Source organism: Triturus cristatus, chromosome 2_1 (genome assembly GCF_964204655.1).
Source record: "Triturus cristatus chromosome 2_1, aTriCri1.1, whole genome shotgun sequence".
Taxonomy (NCBI): domain Eukaryota; kingdom Metazoa; phylum Chordata; class Amphibia; order Caudata; family Salamandridae; genus Triturus; species Triturus cristatus.
The window spans coordinates 1,164,560,280-1,164,582,517 of NC_140581.1; the positions used below are offsets into that span (position 1 = coordinate 1,164,560,280).

At 45.3% G+C, this 22,238-nt stretch overlaps 1 protein-coding gene across 2 annotated transcripts in view; it reads right to left on the reverse strand.

Annotated features, from left to right (window-relative positions):
* The window catches only part of DGKQ (diacylglycerol kinase theta), a 1,093,519-nt gene that overhangs the window by 231,935 nt on the left and 839,346 nt on the right, over positions 1-22,238 (reverse strand). For both annotated transcript variants that reach the window (XM_085636612.1, XM_085636613.1), the window contains exon 9: positions 11,722-11,939. In XM_085636612.1, the coding sequence (XP_085492738.1) occupies positions 11,722-11,939 (218 nt within the window). The remainder of the gene's footprint in view (positions 1-11,721; positions 11,940-22,238) is intronic.

Genomic DNA, 22,238 nt, shown 5'->3' on the forward strand with positions numbered 1-22,238 from the left:
CAAAATCTATGTTGTAACTGAGAAAACAGTATCCAGCTTAAAAGACCGTTTGATTTGCAAGAATCGGCCACCTCTCCGAGAAGGGATTGCCTAGGGATTTTTCCTATGGGAAAAAAGTGAAATTCTTTAGGAGTTAATTCATTTTTCAGTGTGCCTGTCTGCTTTAATTGTTCACAAAGACTCGTTGGGGTTTTTGCTGAAAAAAAAAGCTTCTTCCATCAATGGGAATGCTGATGATAAACCCCAATTTTCAGATCAAAGAATGAAATTCTTCACCAGATATTCAGTCTTGTGTCCGGCCAATTATTTAGGGACCAATCAAACTCGCGCAAAAAATTCCAAACGTTTTTGGCAACTATTTCACTCAGATGTCAATTTTACATTTCGATTTTTTATGTGTATGTACTTTATTAATCTGGTATTATTAATTTTTTCAAACAGATGCGGACCCCAAGTAATCACAGCAGACACCATGTTAAGAATTGTTGGCCTGAAAAATACCCACTCTGCAATGCAGAAACCTCCAATGCGAATAGATATTTGTCCTTAATTAATGTCACAATATTAATCCGATGTAATTTTATTTTGCGAATGTGACTTTTTTTGAGTAATTTGTTTGTTAAATATGAGTGGGTAAAGCTAGTAGTACTAGAATTTTGAATTGGTTAACAAACGGTATGGGACTGCTTTATATATTTGGCCAAGAAATTGATACCAATATTGCAGTACCATAAAAACAAGGGAATTATAGCTTAACCTACTCCAGATTTGACAAGACTGGCCACTACGAGAGAAACAAAAATAACAATAGTGGCAGTTTTTTTCTATCAAAGCAGGCACAACAAAGGACAGTAGGTAATGAAGTGAAATCCAATTTGAAAATAGAGAACTGAAATCCCACCCTCCACCACGTGACTGTCACTTCCCCTCGTGAGGACCATTAGTCACAGCCCCCTTGCTAACATTAAATTGTACAGCTCAGATCAGCATTGAAAAGTAAGGACAAAAATCAAAAGAGCATTGCTGAAGCACTATAGGCAAACATGATTAGCCACTAAATCAAACTACCAATAGCCCACACCTTCCTGCATCCTTCAAGGGCTGCTTTGGTAGCGTAAACAGGATCAAGTGCAAAGAAGGAAGTCCCCAGCTGTAATATGTCATGGGATAGGCCCTATTCTCATAGAATGTATGAGTTGAGACCTCAGAAACCAGATCTGTAGAACAGATGATCTACAAAAGAGAAAAGGGTAAGGTGAATCAACGAGTTAAGCACTCGCTGCTGACATTTGTTTTATCTGCAGCCTTCAAGTTTAAACCGGCAAGCCGAACATTACATCATTCTGAGGTCGATAAACTGAGTGCCATTAGGAAAGGTAATAAAAACACCTGTTATTTTACAGTGCTTATGAACTTAAACTGTGTTATTACATGTTCTATAAAACCAAGGTTTTTTAGTACTGAAAACGTAGAATCTTAGAATAAGCATTTCTAATTCGTAGAGCAACTTCAGTTTTAAAGGCTATAGTTGAACTGGATCCTCTAAGGAGATTTGGCAAATGGAGCTATGAGCTAATCAGGCATGGAATCAATCAATCAGGGGATTTGTAAAGCGCGCTACATACCCGTGAGGGTCTCAAGGCGCTGAGGCAGGTCTTGAGGCATTTTCTGAAGGCGAGTAGGTCTTCAGTCTGACGTAGGTGGGTAGGTAGGGTGTTCCAGGTCTTGGCGGCGAGGTAGGAGAAGGATCTGCCACCAGAGGTGGTTCGTTGGATGCGTGGGACGGTGGCGAGTGCGAGGCTGGCAGAGCGGAGCTGGCGGGTGGGGGTGTGGAAGCTGAGTCTGTTGTTCAGGTAGGCTGGTCCGGCGTTGTGGAGTGCTTTGTGAGCGTGGGTGAGGAGTTTGAAGGTGATCCTCTTTTCGACGGGGAGCCAGTGTAGGTCTCGCAGGTGGGGGATGATGTGGCAGTGGCGGGGTACGTTGACGAACAGTCGGGCGGAGGCATTTTGGATGCGCTGGAGTCGTCGTAGGTGTTTGGCAGGGATTCCGGCGTAAAGTGCGTTGCCGTAGTCTAATCTGCTGCTGACGAGGGCTTGTGTTACCGTTCTTCTTGTTTCGGCTGGGATCCATTTGTAGATTCTGCAAAGTGTGCTGAGGGTGTTGTAGTAGGAGGAGGAGACGGCGTTTACCTATTCTGACACTGCACGCACCTTTTTCCCTCCTGAGGCGGAAGCCGGGAGGTCTCCTGTCTGTCCCTGTGTTTTAAATCGCTTTTAACTCGTTTTTATTAGCGTTTGTATTTGTACCTGTTTTTGCTCCACACCTGATCTTAGAGGTGTGTTGAGACCCCCCAGCGCCCAGTAGCACCCAGAAGTCTACTCTTACCCGTCCTGCTGTTCCGGTCCTGCTCTCGGCTGAGAGCACCGGGCGCCGGTTTTGGCGGCCATCTTGGGTTGGGCTGGGTTGGGGACGCCATTGAGAGCACTATAAAAGGCGCCAGGTGCAGGTAATCGGCTATTCTGACACTGCACGCACCTTTTTCCCTCCTGAGGCGGAAGCCGGGAGGTCTCCTGTCTGTCCCTGTGTTTTAAATCGCTTTTAACTCGTTTTTATTAGCGTTTGTATTTGTACCTGTTTTTGCTCCACACCTGATCTTAGAGGTGTGTTGAGACCCCCCAGCGCCCAGTAGCACCCAGAAGTCTACTCTTACCCGTCCTGCTGTTCCGGTCCTGCTCTCGGCTGAGAGCACCGGGCGCCGGTTTTGGCGGCCATCTTGGGTTGGGCTGGGTTGGGGACGCCATTGAGAGCACTATAAAAACGGGCAGGGATGACTCCGCGCAGCGGACGCGATCAGCGGGCGCGCCGGATCTGCGCCGGAGTCGTGCCAGAGTCCTGCCCGTCTGCGCCCGTCCGCGACACGGCAGCGGACGGCGAGGCGGCAGGCTCTGGCCATAAGCTTACCTACTCTGCAGCGGATCTACTCTCATTCAACCTTAATACCGCTACCTGTCGGTATGTCTTTCCTGGCCGATTCAAAGGTAAATGCTGCTGTCCAGGTTGTGGATGGTATCCCAACATATACCGGGCTTCTGAGGGTTCCCGTCCGCTCCCTCCCAAACTGTTTAAGTGCTTATTGCTTAACACCCGTTCTTTACATAGGCACGCTTTGGACATCTTCGAGCTACTTACCTCTGAGAACCCACTCTGTCTCTTGCTCACAGAAACATGGCTCTGTGAGTCGTCTAATCCTGACATCGCGGCAGCCTTTCCGCCAGAGTATATTGTTTACAGACAGGATAGGACAGTGGGTAAAGGTGGTGGTGTTGCACTTGCAGTTCTTAGATCGTTTGCCTGCACAATTATCCCATCTCTGCCTATTTCTGGCTGCGAATCTCTCGCCTTTTCCATTGCACTCTCCCCGCATCAATCTTTTTCTGGGCTTCTGGTCTACAGACCTCCGGGTCTGCGGGGTTCCTTCTTTGACGACCTTCAATCTGTTATTACTGCTCTTTGCTTGAAGGTGGAAAACTGCATAATGTTAGGGGACTTTAACATCCATATGGACGTTGAGTTGGACAGTGAAGCGGTCAAAATCAAGGACATCACTGTTCCTCTTGGTCTAACTCCTTACATCTCAAGTGCGACTCATGATAAGGGTCACACGCTTGACCAAGTGTTCTCCACCTTTCCCCTTATTATGTCCCATCCCACCCCTGTTCTCTGGTCCGACCATTCTTTGATTAGTTTTTTAATTCAGGGCAGAAGTAAAACATCTCATATTAACCCAGACCACCTTAGGCACCCCAGACGACCTTTGCATAAAATCACCCTTGAGAATCTTGCTCAAGCGCTTCAGGAATGTCCCTGTATTCTATCCGGCCATCTGGAGAGGGACCTTGAAACTTTCCAGGAATGGTTAGTTGAAAGGCTTGATGATCTTGCTCCTCTTTCTACCCCCTCTTCATCTGTCAAGCGCAGTTCGGCTCCTTGGTTCTCTAAGTCACTCGCTCTGACTGTAAGTTAGCCGAAAGACTTTGGCGGAAGCAATATGACCAAGAAGCTAAGTCTGCCTATAAACTATCTATTAAATCTTACCACTCTGACATTCTTGAGGCCAAAAAGAACTATTTTGCAAATAGAATTGAGTCTGCGTCAAATTCCAGTAAAGAAATTTTTACCATTGTTAAAGAGTTTATCTCTCCCAAATCTAGCATAGTCCAGCATAAATTCTCCGAATCTTGGGTAAAGGAGCTGGCCATTTTCTTTAATACGAAAATCAAATTGATTCAAGAATCTTTTCCACCAGCTGCCCCAAGTGCTTCATTGCATGACTCCATTCTGATGACTTTACCTCCTGATTCCTGCCCCATTCTATCGGAGTTTCCTCCTTTATTGGAATCTAATTCTCTGGATCTTTTACTCAGGATTAAATCTGGCTCTCCGCTCGATCCGTGCCCGGCGAGCTTTTTAGCCAGGACTGCCAAGATTCTGAATTCCTTAATTTCTCCTGTTTTGAACCTATCTTTGTCCAGCGGCATTGTTCCGCCAGCCTGGAAGAAGGCAATGGTCGTTCCCTTTCTTAAAAAACCAGGCCTTGACCCAGAGATACATGCTAACTATAGGCCCATTTCTCTCCTGCCCAGCTTGGCTAAGATCGTCGAGAAGCACGTCCACTCTGTGCGTTCTTCCTTCCTTGAAGACCATGGGTTACTCCACTCTACCCAATCTGGCTTCCGCTCCAACTTGAGCACCGAGACCGCTCTTCTGGAAGTTAATGAAGCCATTAAGGAAGTTCTCGACTCAGGCGGAAGAGCAATGCTGGTGATGTTGGATCTGTCGGCGGCCTTCGACACCGTCCCGCATGAGGCCCTCTTGAGAAGACTTCACGAGATCGGTCTCAGAGGGACGGTGTTGAGCTGGCTGAGATCTTACCTAGCGGGTCGTCGACAAGTGGTCTGGGCCCCCCCGTACTCCGCCGAGGTGCCGCCTATGAATGTCGGAGTCCCACAAGGGTCGGTGCTGAGCCCGACCCTTTTTAACATCTTCATGACTCCATTGGCGATACTGGCGGAGTCGATGGGTGCCCAGATCATATCATACGCTGACGACACCCAGCTCCTCTTCACCTGCAAGAAGGGCATGGAGTTTGACGGGGAGAGCATCCGTGGTTGCCTTGGGGCTGTCTTCAACTGGTTTCAGCGGAGCAGCCTCAAGTGCAGCCCTGATAAATCCGAGGTGCTCTTCTTCGGTTGTCAGGCAGAACCGCCCTGGCAGGAATGGTGGCCGGTTTGCATGTCCCCCCCTTCTTCTTCCTCTTTGGTCGCTAAAAACCTTGGGGTCAAAATCGATAACACCCTGGCTTTGAAAACACACATCACAGGTCTCACGGGTACCTGTTTTGGTCTGCTTAAAATGATGCGTAAATTCCTTCCTTTGCTCCCTTTAGCCCACAGGAAGCTGACAGTACAAGCTCTGATCTGTTCCAGGCTTGATTATTCAAATGTCCTCTACCTGGGTTTGCCGGATTATCTCTTGCACAAACTCCAGGTTGTACATAATTCTGCGGCAAGAGCCATCTTCGGCCTACCCCGGCAAGCTAGATCATCTGAGTTGCTTTCCTCCCTTCACTGGCTTCCGATCAAGAAGCGAATCACATTCAAAGCTCTTACACTGGCCCATAAGGCACTCCATTTGGTGGGGGCCTCCTACATTCAGAAACGGCTTTCTTTCTACAAACCCACCAGATCTCTCCGGTCGGAAAATCTTGGCCTGGCAATGGTGCCTCCCATTAGGAAAGTCAGAATAGGTGGACGTTCCTTTAAATATCTCGCCCCCAAACTATGGAACTCCCTTCCTGTTGATCTCCGTCGCATTCCCAACCTGTTTGCCTTTAGAAAGGCCTTGAAAACCTGGCTTTTTAATCAGTAATTCTGTTATGTTTTTGTTGTCTTTTCTCCTTTCTCAGTAATGGGTCAGAAAGCGCCGGGACACTCCTTGGAGTAGCCGTGCGCTATACAAGTCACCCATTAACATAACATAACATAACATAACATGGAGAGGGTGGAGTCGAGGATGAATCCTAGGTTGCGTACGTGGTCGGTCGGTGTCGGTGCTGTCCCCAGAGTGGTCGGCCACCAGGAGGCATCCCAGGCTGTGGGGGTGGGTCCGAGGATGAGGACCTCCGTCTTGTCCGAGTTCAGTTTCAGATGGCTGCTCCTCATCCAGTCGGCGATGGCCTTCATTTCGTCGTGGATGTTGGATTTGGCAGTGCGTGGGTCCTTGGTGAGGGAGAGGATGAGGTGAGTGTCGTCGGCGTAGGAGATGATGTTGAGGTTGTGGTGGCGGGCCACTTGTGCGAGGGGGGCCATGTACATGTTGATTAGCGTCGGGCTGAGGGAGGAGCCCTGGGGGACGCCGCAGATGATGTCGGTGGCTTCAGATCGGTACGGCGGGAGGCGGACGCTCTGGGATCTGCTGGAGAGGAAGGATGTGGTCCAGTCGAGGGCCTTCTCTTGGATACCGGCTTCATGGAGGCGAGTCTTTAGTGTGCGGTGGCAGACCGTGTCGAAGGCGGCCGATAGGTCCAGGAGGATGAGGGCTGATGTTTCGCCGTTGTCTAATTGGCGCCTGATGTCGTTTGTGGCGGCGATGAGGGCTGTCTCGGTGCTGTGGTTTCGTCTGAATCCGGATTGGGACGGGCCCAGGAGGTTGTTGTCTTCCAGGTGGCGGGTCAGTTGCATGTTGACGATTTTCTCGATGACCTTCGCCGGGAACGGGAGCAGGGAGATGGGCCGGAAGTTCTTGAGGTCCTTGGGGTCCGCCTTGGGCTTCTTGAGGAGGGCGTTGATTTTGGCGTGCTTCCAGCTGTCCGGAAAGGTCACAGTATTCAATCTACATAAGACGCACATCGTGAAAAGGGTAGTTTCACAATAAATCAATGCACCAAGACTGAGCCTGTGCAGGGTTACCCCCCCATAAATTTTGCCTTCATCCATTCATTTCTGAACCTGTTGTTTGGGGCTTTTAGTCCTCTGTGCACTTTATCAGTGCTAAAGTGTTTGTGCTCTCTCCTTTAAACCCAGACAAATGGTCTCACACTCAATTGCCACATTTAATTTACTTGTAAATACCTAGCAAAGTGGTTAAATGCTACTAAATGGGCCTTCTGCCTCAGGTCTGTCATTGTAGCCTGTATGCAGTGTCAAACTACTAATTCAACTTGGCAAAATAAACCTTTTGCCAATCCTAAAACTCCCTTTTTAGTACATATAAGTCACCCCTAGAGTAGGCCCATAGAGCAGGGTGCATTGTATTTCAAAAGTTGGACATGTATTTTTAGGTTTTACATGTCCCAGTACTCACCAATATGTACTTCACTACTATAAGGCCTGCTTCTCCCATAGAATACCATTGGGTTGTTTTATTACATTTAATACATGATTACTTTTGTTTGAGAGCAGGTAGAATGTCATGTTTGATGTCTGAGGAATTGTAATTTAAAACCCTCTTTAATCGTAAAGTCGGATTTCAAGTCACAATTCCGAAAATGTAACTTTTAGAAAGTTGTCATTTTTTTATCTAAACCATTTGGTGCTCCCAGCCTTTTTCCTGGGTCACATTACTAGGTGTAGTTGGCAGTTGTCTTTTGTGTATTCCTCCGAGACAGCCATACATTAGAGAGCCTGGTTGTTTGCTTGAGGGTCATCCAGGGCAGGATGGGGGTACAGCTCTCACACAAAGAACCTCACACTAGCCTGCTGTGCCTGCAGACAGACTAGGGCCAGGGCAGGAAGGCAGGAAATTCCAGACACCTATGTAGGGGGCCAACTCCAGAAGCTTATTTCACTTCAATGGGGGTACAAAATATAAAAAATAGAACCCCCATACCCACTCTTCAGTACACTCCTGGACCTGTGATAACTACAGAAGGAGGACTGCCCTGGTGCCAGAGGACTGCCCTGCTACTTAAGCCCTGTCCTGTTGTCTGAGAAGAAAGACTGAATCTGCACTCTTCATCCCAGGCTACCTGAGTGACTGCAATAGCTAGTTAGCTGGCCTCTTGTTCCGAGCTACAGGGACAAAACAAGCTACATAGCCCTCCCCGCAACTGCCCAACTGACCTGCTCCTCTGGACCTATCTGAGTGCTGCTGGCTTCGGCTGGAATGAGCTCCTGATCCCAAAGAGGTGCCTCCCAGGTCCTGAACCCTTGTGCATCAGTTGAGCTCCTCCTAAAAGAATAGGAGGAATACTGAAGTTTTGAGGTCTTCGCGACTGCGAATAGGTCAGTTTGTGCCAAGATCTTGCCGCCCACGCTGGCTGCTAACGCAAAGATCGAGTCAACCCATTTCCTCATATTATAGCGACTGCCAGTGACGAACCGCAACGCGCTATATGCATTTCACACTACAGAATCGAAAGCCTGTGGTGTCTGCTAGCGTAGCTCTAGCAATGACGGTTTACCATGCCCCACAAGATTTTCACAATACAGCGACGACCATATACGCAACACCCGGCATGCTCTCAAACCCCTTCAGCGCTGCGCGGATTCCCCCGCGGTGCTGAAGGGTTCTAGCGCGGGCGGGGCCATGACGGAACGGTTCCGTCATGAGCACAGCTCAACCGATGCTCATGACGGAACCGTTCCGTCATGAGCATCGAAGGGGTTAAAACTACATGGGCAACCATCTGCAATGCTCTCTCTGCTCCTCATGGTCTTCTCTACTGCGAATGGAACTCGTTGCACTGTACTTGGGAAGTTAACTTTTCAGCAGGGCTACCATGCTCCCCGCACTCCATTGCAGTTGCCCTGAACTTGTGACTTTCACCTGTTCTCGCATGACCAGATCACCAGAGTGGTGTTTTGTGCTTTTAGGCGCTGTACTTACTATACTTACCTCAAATCTTTGAAATTGCATTTCGCCAAACTGATTGGACTTTTGTCATTTTGGTGAGAAATAATTTACTGACATTTACTAATTCATATTTTTCTAAATTGATGTGGGATTTTCTTGTGTTGTGTTTTCACCTTACTACTGTTTGTGTGCTGCATAAATACTTTGCACGTTGCTTTTGTGCCAAGCTAGCAGAGGGTTAAGCACAAGTTAATTTAGTGACTTTTTGTGGTTCACCCTGGCAAGGATCGAGGCTACTGCTTGAGAAGGGCTCACACCCCACTCAACCAACTAGCCGATTTCTCACAGTATGTATCGATTTGTAAAAGGGAATGGTTACCCCTTCCCATTAGTAAATATACAAAAATAAGTTTGTTCCTCCAACTTGGGCTGAGGCTGAAATAATTCCCATCTTGAAAAAGGGTTCCTGACTGGTTGACCACAAATAAAAATCTGTCTCTTTTGCAAGCTGGTTTCTGAGAACGTACTAGCACTACTGATCAAGTGTTCCGGTTCCCGCTATTGTTTTGGATAACCATCACGTTATCTTGTGCTCTTCTCTATGTTGGCTTTGGGGACTAGTGTTCGACATCTGACCTGGACCTGAGATACTCTCTCTTGTAGGTACTTTTCAAAATGGGGGTCCCCAAGTACCTGCTGGATGTTATGATTAAACTACATGAAAATAACTTTGTGCAGGTTAGATGTGGCCAAATGAGTGACTTAACTGATCCATTTCCTAGCTATAAAGGTGGCAAGCAGGGGTGCGTATTTGCACCCACTCTGTTCACATTGTATATTAACAGTCTAGTCCCATTTTTGGACCACTGTGATAACAATGCCTGAGCCTGGCAAATATGAGGGTTCCTGCTCTCATTTTTGCTGACGATACCCTACTTCTCTCAAAATCACCTATGGGCCTCCAGAGACTTCTGGACACGTTGGAATGTTACTGGAGGCAAAGGAGCTTGGAGAGTCATGTAGTGAAAACCAACTTCAAGGTCCTGAACTACACTCACAAGGACCTCTCTAGAGCGTGTAGGCACTTTAGACTATTTGGGGGTTACACTACTGAACAGCTAGATTGGCACACCCATGTCACTGAGTGCAGGCATTAAATGGAATAAGTAGCCGGGTAATTGTAAAAATGTCCCACGATTCTCAGTTTTATCCTATCTCACCAGCCATCCAGATTTACTATCATCAGGCCCTAGGTTCAGCTCTATATGGGACAGACTTATGGGGACATAAGGATGTGAATCCATTACTAATAGCGGAAAATCAATTTATGCGCCAGTTGATAGGGTTGCCCACAGCACACCATTATTCCCCCTTAGACCAGGCCTTGGCCTTAGACCATTTTTCAGAGAAGACAGGTTTAAAACCCATCCTCTACTGAAAATGAATCTGGGCCAACCCTGAATTGTGCTCTTTTCGCTAGGATTTAGATGAAATACTGCATATTCCCGGTTCATGCAACATATCCTGGCTGAGATATGTAAAAGTGACTCTCGCAAAGACTGGGTGCAATAGTCTCTGGAGCCCTCCTGAGAAGGCTAGTGCTATTTTTAAGATGCTCATTAAGGACAACTATTGGCAACATAAAGATGAACCAATATAGTCTCAGGCAAAGCTTGGTTCTCTAATGGGCGCCTTGCTTATAGTGAAAGACTCTTTCTGGATGAGATAGAACCTGTAGCAATCAGGAGGCTGCTTCTGCAGTTCTGTTATGGGACTTTGCCCATCCATTTCTTTACTTTGAAATGGGCGCAAGATTGCCCATGTCCATCCTGTGACAATACTAGAGAATCGCTTGAGCATGTCATATTTCTTTGTTCGGCATACCAGAACAGTAGCAAGACCTGCATATTACCTTTGCGCCGCAAACTGGGTGTCAGAGAACACATGGTGGCCCTGAGAATAATGAAATGTGATTCTAGCCAACTGATAACTTTCGCAATTTCCCAAAATTTGATGTCAATTTAGAGATTTAGACAACAATTGTGTACACAGACATAAGGTAGCACTGTCGTATGTACTCAACAAAATCTGTCGTATTGATTTTACCCCACACACCAGCTATTGGGAGAATTGTTTTATGTGACTGTTACAAATTTTGCATGATTTTACATAGAGTTTTAGATAAGTATGTCTTATGCGTTTGGATTGTCTATTTTAATCTGAATACATTTTTATAGTGATAAATATGATTTCTATTGATAACGTGTTTTTTACTTGAATGTGCTTTTATGGCATTTCTGCCAAAATAAAGCTTGATTTGAAGTTTATTTTTATTTGTATTTTACGCAGCCCCGTTTCTTTAATGAAAAAGCGATCACTAACATTGTGTCCATCTGGCCCCAACAGGCCACCATCCCTCTAATGGCCACCAATCATAGTGAATCCCAATTTGTGACATACCTCATGAATATTGATAAGGTAGGTCAGAATACAAAGCCACTACAGTTCAGAACTTTTTGAACCGACCCATTACTATGTAGGTGGGTTCACAAATGTTACATTAGGTGCAAAAATACAAGTTGTAAAGTATTTTGCAACTAGTTTTCGCACATCTGGCCCTATGTTCACAATGTTAGCTGTGGGAATACCATTTCAGTCAAACTGCTTTAGCAAAGATGAAAGTCATTTTCTTAAATAAGTAACCCCTCTAGAACTCATGGCTCTAAATGGCAGTGCTCACTCCTCGCGCTCAAATGGGAAATGCAGACCATTCAGCAGTAGGCAGGAAGAAAGATAGCAGTGTACTAGCACATAAGAATGGCCTCTTTCAGACACACATCTCATAACCCAATTGATACGTGAACTTACTTGAGCCAGCCAGGGTAAATTTTTATTACTTCTTGATCCTTTGGTTTGGCTCGGATGATCCAAGCTTCGGGCACACCCTCTCGGAAGACACACCTACTGTCGTCTGTGGATCCATTTCTATTGATGATGTCATCAGAAACCAGATCCTGCTGGCAGTAGGTCTGCAGCTCGTAGTCTTGCTGGTCATCAGGAATGTAGTAAGCTCTCAACGCGGCCTCCTACGGCACCATCAGAAGAACAGAGGAGTTAGTCACGAGAAGCAGCTTTCGATAAAGCCATTTTGAAAACCATAGGGACAATGTCATCAGAATCCTGAACTGTAAAGAACTTGAGGTATGGAACCTCAATGAGGAGAATAATCAAATACTACATGGTGATTGTTATTGATAGGAACAACATATTTCTAATTGAACCGTAATAAACTGGCCTCTTAATGAAGTCTGCCAGAGCTGGGCGTGAAGTATAGGCTAGAATGTGAGGAAAAGCCTGTCTAGGATTCTGGCCCGCCCCCCAATAGAGCTCTAAATTCACGGCTGAATGCAAAAACATATACTAGCAGACACCCAGCTGCCTGGCAGAAATGAACACAAACGTCGCCTTTGATATCATGAGCATGCAAGTTGCTCTATTCGTTTAGCATCAGTATCATAAAACAAGTGATGACCTTATCTTCCTACATATTTTGAGTGTGACTCGTTGGTTTTCATAAATTAACGTCGTGCAACAAAGTGCTGAGATGCCCACTTTAATAGGGTGACTGGTGCCCGAGATTATGAAGGGTCTTGTACTACTCTCATTTTAAAAATGTATCAAAAGCAATAGTTTTCTTCAATCTAAACAATGGTTAGGCACAAATTTGAGAATACTTTACTGTGTCATCCTTAGCCCCCCCCCCAAAAAATATTTTCTCAAACACAATTTGTTTGACAGTCCTATGGACAATAGTGCCACAATCATGACTTCACAGTCAATATCAAAGCCAAGATGTCCGCCACGCTATTAGTAGAAGGTGATACATTCAGGGCAAACAAGCGGGTTCCTTGGAAAGGGTTTCAACAAAAAATGTGTTTTTTGGTACCAGGTCTAATTCTATTTTGGGAACTTGTGCTCCTGGTTGGAAAGATCTAGATGGGGAGTTTGGTGCGCTACGGTTTACTTTAATATGCATTGTTGCTAATATTGTGCAGAAATGCTAGTTCGACAATGCTTCTTTCTCGAGTTTGCATGACAATGGTAAGCTGTTTCTCTTCTATTTCTTTTGTTAAGGTTTGTGAAGCCTTCTACATTGGTCTCTTTTTTACTTCTATGAACTGAGGCTCATGGTACTGGAACACTAGCCCTTTAACGATATCAGAGTCTGGTAGCTGCCACGATAGTTGCATTTATTTGTAATACACTCATAAAATATTTAAATATCATGAAACCTATGAATTCTTTCTCCTTTGGAGTGAGATTAATTTACTTTAATTCTTTTTGGGGCGCAATTTAAGAAATCCCACTCAGAAATAGTAATCTAAAATGCCTTTGAATTGAGCCTTTTATTCGTTTATCCTTTTCAATCACATTATTAAGTTCCATTACCTATAAGAAAGAAATACACATTTGTACATCTGTTTCATAAATCCATCTTTTCCCTGTGCTGTATATTGACCTGAAATTAGCTCCTCACACATCCGAATCCTCAGTTTTGTTCTCCACATTTTAAATATATGCTCTGTTGTCTAAATTACACGCTCGTGCTCACTGCAGTTTAACATTCAGAGAACATGCTCTCACAGGAGTAGTCACAGTATCAAAATGCAATCATTCATATAAAGTTTTCCCACCTTCCAAATGTTATCTCCGCACCTACTTCCTCTCAAAAACACACAATGATTCCGGATATAGTGCTCGGATCAACAAAACTCCCACTAAAAGTAATTTTCAAATGCATGCATAGAAATCTTAATATGCAAGTATCATTTTTTGTTTTTATCTCCAAAGTTGAGACCAACACACTCCCTATATTCTCCTTACAGAATAGACTCACCTGGCAATCTCAATAATACCCCCAACACTTCAACAGTTTATTGATGCTAAACTCAGAATTTGTGATTACCCCTACCTGCATGCTATACAGAAGGCATTTTGCAAAATGTTTTCTCTCTTGCACACGGGCTCCATTTTACAATTCAAAATATTGATAAATTCAATTGATAATCACAAATGTTCTACTATTTTGTATTCCCACACTGTTCCCGATATAAATGGTGCCCCACTTGTGCGTCTTAGCCTTGTGCACGCAATAGGTCCCATAATGAAGTCTGAAGACATCAAGTTTTTAATAATAAAATTGACACATTTTGGAGATGGGTGTACCTGCAGTATTTGGCCCTGGCTGAATGCCACCCAAGGTAACCTACCAAACCAAAACATTTCCAAAAGGATTTCTGTGAGTTCCACCTGGAACATCAGATCTTGGTGACCGCAGAGCATCTCCAGGGTTCAGCCAAACAGGAGGCCGATTGGCAATTCAGTCACCTGCGGGATTCAAGCCTGTGGAAACTATTCCCCCCGATGTTCCAAACCCTCCTCGCACTTTGGGGCCCATTCATGGTTGATTTGTTCGCATCACGTCTCGATCACCAACTTCCCTGCAACCTCAGCTGATGACCGGACCCAGGAGCGTTGGCGACCGATGCATTCCTCCAGGACTGGTGGACAGAGCAGGGCTATGCGTTTCCCCCGTTCACCATGATCATGCGGCTCACCACCCAGGTGTGCCGTAAACAAATGGAGGTGGTGGTGATTACACCAGTGTGGAGGTCGCAAGTTTGGTTTCCAGTTCTGATGGAACTTTCTTTGGCTTCTCCAATCTGTCTACACCCATCGCCCCATCTCCTGGACGATGCAGCCGGCAATTCTCATCCCCTAATTTTGAGGGACAGTCTCCCGCTGATGGTGTGGAGAACTACCGGACTCGATGGCAAGTGTCAGGCCTTTCATAAAATGCAGTGGACCTCCTGGCTCGAGCATGGGCGGACAGTACGGTCAACCGATACCTCTCAGCCTGGCATTGGCTTCTGAGGGTCTAGCGTATCACTTGATCAATACATTCAGGTCGGCGATCTCAGCTGGACACACTCCAGTTGTGGGTTTTCCGGTTGGGGAACATCCGCAAATCAGGAAATTGCTCCGCGGGATCACACTTTTCCTACCCCAGAGCCGAGGTAACCTACCCTGTGGGAAATCAATAAGGTCCTTAACCTATTTTCAGGATGGCCAAGAAATAAGTATCTCTTGCGTAAACAGTTGTCGGCCAAATTGGCTATGCTGCTGTGTTTGATCTCTTGCAGGAGAGTGTCAGACTTCAGGGCGCTAAATTTTTCAGAGAGATCTTTCACCCCGGACGGGGTCACCTTTCATGTGACCAGACAAACCAAAACACAATCCCGGGTGATCTCCTACCCGGCGTTTCCCGTGTCCCCCAAGTTGTGTGTTGTCCAATGAGTAAAGGCCAATGACTGTGGAGCTCTGGTGCCATGGGGAGAAACAACTGCTGATCGAGCTGCGGAAACTCTTCAGGGCGGCCTCATCCCCGACCACAGTCATATGGGTCAGGTGGATTATGCAAGAGGCTGGCATAGACACCAGGCTGTTCAGTGCTCGTTCAGCATGAGGCGTAATGGCCTCCAAAGACTTCGTGTTGGGGGCCCACTTGGAGGACATTTTGAATGCAGCGGACTGGTCTTGGGACTCTACCTTCAAAAGGTTCTATTTTAAATCAGTCCCCTCCATAGCGGCTTTCGTGGTGGATAAGCTTTGAACTAGCCTAATCCTCGCCTACGGGTCCTGACATAGAATTAAAGTTTCAATTCTATTAAGGACTCGGAGGCGAGGATTAGCCCACCTACATTCTAGAGCATGACCCGTCTGGATATTGATACTTCGTATGGAGGTAAGTAAAGGTTTTTTCCTGATTGTCCGTTCCACTCATGTATTGAGTACTGTCTGTTCATCGCGGATGCTAACGGAAATCCAGCTTCTCACACATGTTCTTTGGTTGAAGGGATGGAATCTTCTAAACAGGAGTGATGATCTTCTAAAGTCGGCTTGTTGGCAGGAAGAAAGAGGAAGTCCTAGAAACGGAAACAACCGTTATGTCAAATGGAGGTCCCCAATTGGATGAACTTTCTGGTTGTAGAACTTTGATGTTGTTTGGACGCATGGGAAATGTAGTCCAAGTGTTAAGTATTCTGTTTTAACATGGCTGCTGTAAATCTATGTCTCCGCTTTTATGGTTTCTTTCAAGATATTTGAATAAAGCGGACTATGACTATAACTATTTGTTGTCCTCTACGTGATCGGATTTTATAGGTGATGTAACGGGAATAAAGTGTAGATGAACAGCAAGTCACACTACTGCTTGTTGGTGCAGGATAGCCAAAGTTGCAATCTATTCAACTGCCAGCAAAAATGTATCTGTGACTCATAGCAAGAATAAAACGTGCAATATGGCATTAAAATATTTGTATGCAAGCTGCTTATGTGATGCAAATGCCTTTTCAATAGGTTTACACACAGTCTGCATTTATAGAGAGTTTACAAACATTTTTTCATGCACAAACGCTTTGAACAACATGAATGGAAACATATGGCATGCATATGTTCCATGTACAAATATGTGCCTAACAATAATACCAAGATTCATCAAAGCAGCAAAAATGATTATTTTCGGATCTACAGGATTCGAATGACATTATGAGACACGTGTTTCAGTTACATAAATCTAAGTGGTATCATGTTGTGATAGAAAGTTTCTTCCATTTAAAGAAGGAAAAGCTACAAATCTGCAACCGAGCACAAGACACTTTAGCAAATGTTTTGTTTAGCAGAAATCACCCTAATAACATTACATTTAAAATACATTTTTAATGAAATACAATAATGTGCGTAACTGTTTTATATTTGGGTTAATGCCAGCCATAGAGTGAATTCAAGCAATGTTAATTATGTTTTTAAGTGCATGAATAATTAAAGTGCGTAATTATTTTCACTGGCTTATAGTATTCCACTATAAGCCAGTGAAAATAATTACGCACTTGGTAAAGGATTATTTATGAAATGTAAAATAAAATCACATCTTAGGTCAGTCAACGAGATACAAGGACTTCTTCATGCACTTAGTTATGGAAAGTGATTTAGGGGCTGATTAAGACTACAGTGGTCCTATGGACCACCATAGCTGCGGAGACCATGTGAGCACTGCCGCATCGGTGGTCCGGCTGCCCTATTATGAGTTTGGTGGTGAGATCGCCAAAAGACCGCTGCAACCGCAGGGGATCCCAGATTCTGGGCCGTGGCACAGAGGTCTGAGGCCCATAATATGCTTGGTTGTGCTGCTGCGGTACCACCAAACATATTACGAATTTCCTCACCAGGGAAAGTGTGGCAGTGAGGAAACAAAGGGGGTCTTATAGTGCTACCTGTTGCCTCAGGGCCTGGGGGTGCATGCAGGGGGGCTCATTTTGTGCCTCCCTGTCAGTGTGCATCCCCTGCTCCAGCACGGCATGGACTGCACAGTCCATGCTGTGCAGGATCAATCTTTGGTGTTCCCATTGTGGTATCTTTCTAAGGCTCAGATATGAGCCTTTGAAAAGCGCCGCCGTGGGACCGCCAAACCAGTGCCCGCCAGACCACGAATGAACTCATAATCTGGCGAGCGGTGTGCAGAAGGGTTTGGCGGTGTGGCAGCGGGTGTTGGTGTGGCATCTCCCTACGACACCGCCAAACTCGTAATCAGGACCTAAGAGTTCTCTGTGCAATATATGTGATTAAGAGCAGAATCCGAAGTTATATTTTGAGGGATCATTAATGTCTGATAATCTGCTCAGGGAAGGCCAGCTGTTGGACCAAGTACTAGTCATTATTCTGAACTATAAATTCGAATATATTTAATCTTTTTGAATCGTGGTTACAAAACAAAACAGTGTATATCAAATAGCAAGTGATGAGAACACTTATTTCCGAGATATTGAGTGACGAACGCATCTCAGATAGTCAGCTTGTAAAACTTGCTTTTCATCTTCGATGGAAGGCATACAACTGGTACCAGGCCATCTGTCAATCAAGCGGGAAGCCTGAAAGGGAATGGGAGCCCATTTGTGCTGGCAAGGCAGAATGGAAGTGATTAAATTATAATACGCCGCACCTTAGGGCAGAAAACAGAATGTATTATTGTATTTATTGGTGGAGAGCTAGAAACCAGAAATAGCGGTCTTAAAGCGCCTTTGGAGGGAAGGGAGAACTAGGGGTCCTAAAGACGCATGCTGGAGCAACAATTCGTACTGCCCAACGCAAAAGGCAATGAGCAAGAGAACGGAGTCTGCAATGGTGAAAAAGCGCCGAGTTAATGGTCTCAAATTGAAAGCATTCCAAGGCGCTTGCGGTGAGGGGGGCGAAGAACAACAGACGAAATTAAACAGGGGGTAAACTGACGTTTTGCTCAACCTGATTTGCTTGAGGATCGAAAAAGGTGCATTTTAAGACTCAGCTGAACTTTAGAAGTCTTTTTTATACTCGCAGTAATATTATTCGTATAAACGTTTAAACTATGTTAAGGAGGCGGAGGTTATGCTGGAGTAGCAGTGAAAACAATCTGAGAATGGTGGTTTAACTCACTCTGCTATTTAGAGGTGTTATTCCCAGAAAGCTTTGCATTTAGAGAGTGGCCATGTTCATGTTAGAGGATTGCCTTCCCATCATGTGACGTCATCTAACTACTAAGGATTGGAAACTGAGACATTGTAGGTTGAACAGATGAAATACCCAAAAACATGTCAAGTTAAGTGAATATATGACAAGATTTTTGTTATGAGAAAGGATATGAAGTTCTGAACAACTACCTGTTGTGAAGTTATTCTCTGTTGGATTCATCATATATGTGTATTTTTATCTATTCTGCTTTTAAAGATTCATGATGGCCTTCGCTCACCCATGAGACCTAGCAGCTAAGCCCATACTGACGAAGAGAAAGCTGCTTGTTGCTCAATGAAGGCCAAGTTCAGTATTTTGGGAAGCTTGTAAAGCCGGCTAGAGCTTGCTCCATACTAGGATGAAATCGGATTGCATTGCGTTTGGTAAACAGTTATTAAGCATAAAAGATGAGAGCAAAGGAGGCTGCATCTCGTCTGCAGTTCACCTTTGCTGATGACATCCCAACTACATATAAACATTGGCATTTAACAGCGTTTATTATCCTAATTTTTTATTTGAAGGAAATATTGCATTATCTTTAACCTCTATGTTGAGAATTCATTACACGTTTCTTTTTGTAAACCACACTCCAGTTGTACATTGCATCGAGTGTGGTCGTCTTTCCTTTTAGATGCACGTCTATCAGTGTATATAACGCTGACACGTCACTGCATTCTGACTTGGACACATTGTGTGAATGTATTTTGGATAACTACTGATTATATGTTCACTAGTTCATTTTAGCCTACCCCTGAATACAAGAAATTGTTTTATTGGTCTCTCAATCATGATGGAACAATGAATTTCGCAGATTAAAAAAAAAATGCCCATGTTGTGCTACAAGAACACAGTTCTGCAGGATCGACTCAAGAGTGTACAAACAGCGACAGACGAGTTGAAGTTACTCCTCGCACCACAGGTCGGCAGAAACATGAAGAAGCCACCTTCCTTACTGCTCCTTGTAAGGGCACTGCCAACAGTGGTGGTTTCTCTATGGGAGCGTTAGGGTGTCGCCCCCACTGGATTTGTTGCACCTGGTCCCTGTATTAAAAATGTTACATTATAATGTTAACAACATTTATTTAATGGTAAAAATTCCCAACTGCTGTGCTTTTATTTCAGCTGTGGGCCGTGCGCACATTGCAGGCGAATGCCTAGGCTATTTAATCTTGAGTGGGCTGGGTGGGGCATCAATATAGACAGCACAGGGGTCTGAAGTGTTAGCACAGGGGGTCTGAAGTGTTAGCACAGGGGTTTGAAGTGTTAGTGAGCATGCCAGGTTCGACAGGTGTCTTCCTATGGCCAACCCGACATGCGCACTTGAGGCCTCTTCAACCAGCACAACGTTATTGAGCCGGGGATCAAAGCTGCAGCCTCCCAGGTCTCCTAAGGAGTATATACTTTGCCTGCTTCAGCCAATCCTGGCGCTGCTAGGGAGCAGCATCTGAAATGGCTCAAGAGAAGTGAGTAGGCCTAGTCTTGGAGACATCATTTGGATGGGAGGTTTGGCCAATCACAGTATGGCTTCATTATGAAGCCATGCAGTGATTGGTCATTTTCTATTCTTTGCTGTCTTTCCTCAGTACCTATGGGTCCTGCCTCATCATGCCCAGGGAGTGGAAAAGACGACGGTGAGGAGCCGTCTGACCGATAATAATTTATAATTAGAGCTTTCCACTCCACGTGATTCGGTCTTGGTCCCATGTGACCCACGATGTAACTTAGTAAGTGCTGCCTCAGCCTGTTCTGTGAACATTCTCTGTGCTGGAGTTATGAACATTATGTAGAACACGGAGTCCTGGCATCTACTCAACATCCTGCGATTCTGGACAAATCACAGTCTCCCCTTGGCCCAAAAAAATAACCCGACATTGTGTAATTATAACTGGTGTTCATGTAAAGTGCTTTGATGCCCTGCCAGTCTTCCTCCACCTGCTGCAATGCCAGTCTCCACTCACACTGCTGCAGAGCCTCCCTTGTATGGGAAACTATACCTTAGGCCTTGTGTGCTGGACTGAGCCCGCAAGTGCTGGAAGGAGGGAGGAGCCAGGACCACAAGCCCCGCTGGTCTTTGCGCCCGTTGCCACAACCACCCTGTGCCCGGAGGCACATAAGTTCAATGGCTGGGCCCCACAGCGCGAGATGCACACAGGCGTGCCCGAGCCATGTCCGGGCAAAGCCCAGGCCATGGGCGGGCCCGTCTGCGCGAGTCAGCTCCAGGAAGAGGTAGGGCAGGGCCACCCCCTTTGGCTTCAGCGCCTCGTCTATCTCCAGCCCTAGGCAAGACTTTCAACAACTCTTTCTGCAGCAGTAAAAGAAAGGCTATTGCCCATTCTTTTAATCAAGTACCGGGAGTGTATTCGAACTTTGTCATTTAAAAAACTGCAACGTTGGACAGTGGCTGGATCATCGATACAGGGGACGAGGATTTAAAACTTGCTATCACAAACTTTATTGTTTGAAGGGGAGTACTGTGTACTGTGGAATATCTGGCTGGGAGCTCAATTGGCAATTTACTGGCCAAAAGAATCGTCTAGGGATCCGTTAAGGGGATTCTCTTCTTTTACCTTCCGTTTTGTGTGTTACTGCCAACTGCTCCTCTCCCACTTGACGGACCTCTGCATTAGCGATAAGGAAAAGGGGGACACTCCAAGGGTATCTTGGATGGGTGTGGTGTGGGGAAAGGGACGCTCTTTGTGCCCCAAATAAATAAACTTTGTTGGCATAATGGGCAAGCAGAAGGCTTCAGAGGGACTAGTCAAAGGGAAATCATCAAAAATAAGAAAAAGTGCTGCTGAAAACTGTTCCATTGATGAAATAGATAACCTGATCGAAGAGGTGGAATCAATGCTAAGTAACAAAGGTAAATCAATTAACAAGAGCAAAACAAGAGTCACTGCTTTCTATTGCAAACGTCCCCCAGGTTTCCAAGTAGAGAGTCCCACACCAATGGGTCAGATAAAAGCAATAATCGAGCCCCTGCTTCATGCACCAGACACCGTTTGTTCCCAATTTATGCGTCCCAAACAAAGCAAATGCGATGCCCCTTAGGAGACGAAGATTTGTGCATTAAATGAGTCAAATAGTGTTGAGAGAGGCGGAGAGTTTTCACCACCTATCGTGTGCTCGAATAGATATTTCCCCTTAGCCTCCGTATCACTGCCTGGTGCTGACACTATGGCTACATCTATACAGATTCCTAACCCAAACACAAAGGCACAACAGCACGGTAAGCAGATTTTATCAAAACTTAATGATTGGATAGAGGGAAATAACATTTTATTGCATTATCAGGCTGGGGTTAAAGCTAGAACCAGTACAATTAACCAGGTCTTCAGAATCCTCTGTATAGGATGGAAATACACTACCCTAAAGAAAGGTCACCTGTACATAGCTTTCATAGATTTGAAGGCCGCCTTTGACCTTATTCCCACAGATTTGCTTTGGAGTTCTCTCAAAAATCAAGGTGTGGCCGAGGATCTCCTTATACAGATAGTGAGACTGCATGAAGATACCTATGCGAAAGTTAGATGGGGACCCAGGGGAGAACTCACCGAGGCAATCCCTATAAGGAGGGGAGTAAGGCACGGCTGTGCGCTGGTACACACCCTCTTCTCATTATACGTAAACGACGCTGTGAATCATCTTTTAGGGTGCAGACAATGATTCACTGAAATTAGGAGGGGTGCCAGTACCGGCTCTTTTATTTGTTGATGACACTATTTTATTTTCACAAACCCCGAAGGGTCTTTAAAATCTATTATATTTATTTAGTGAATAGT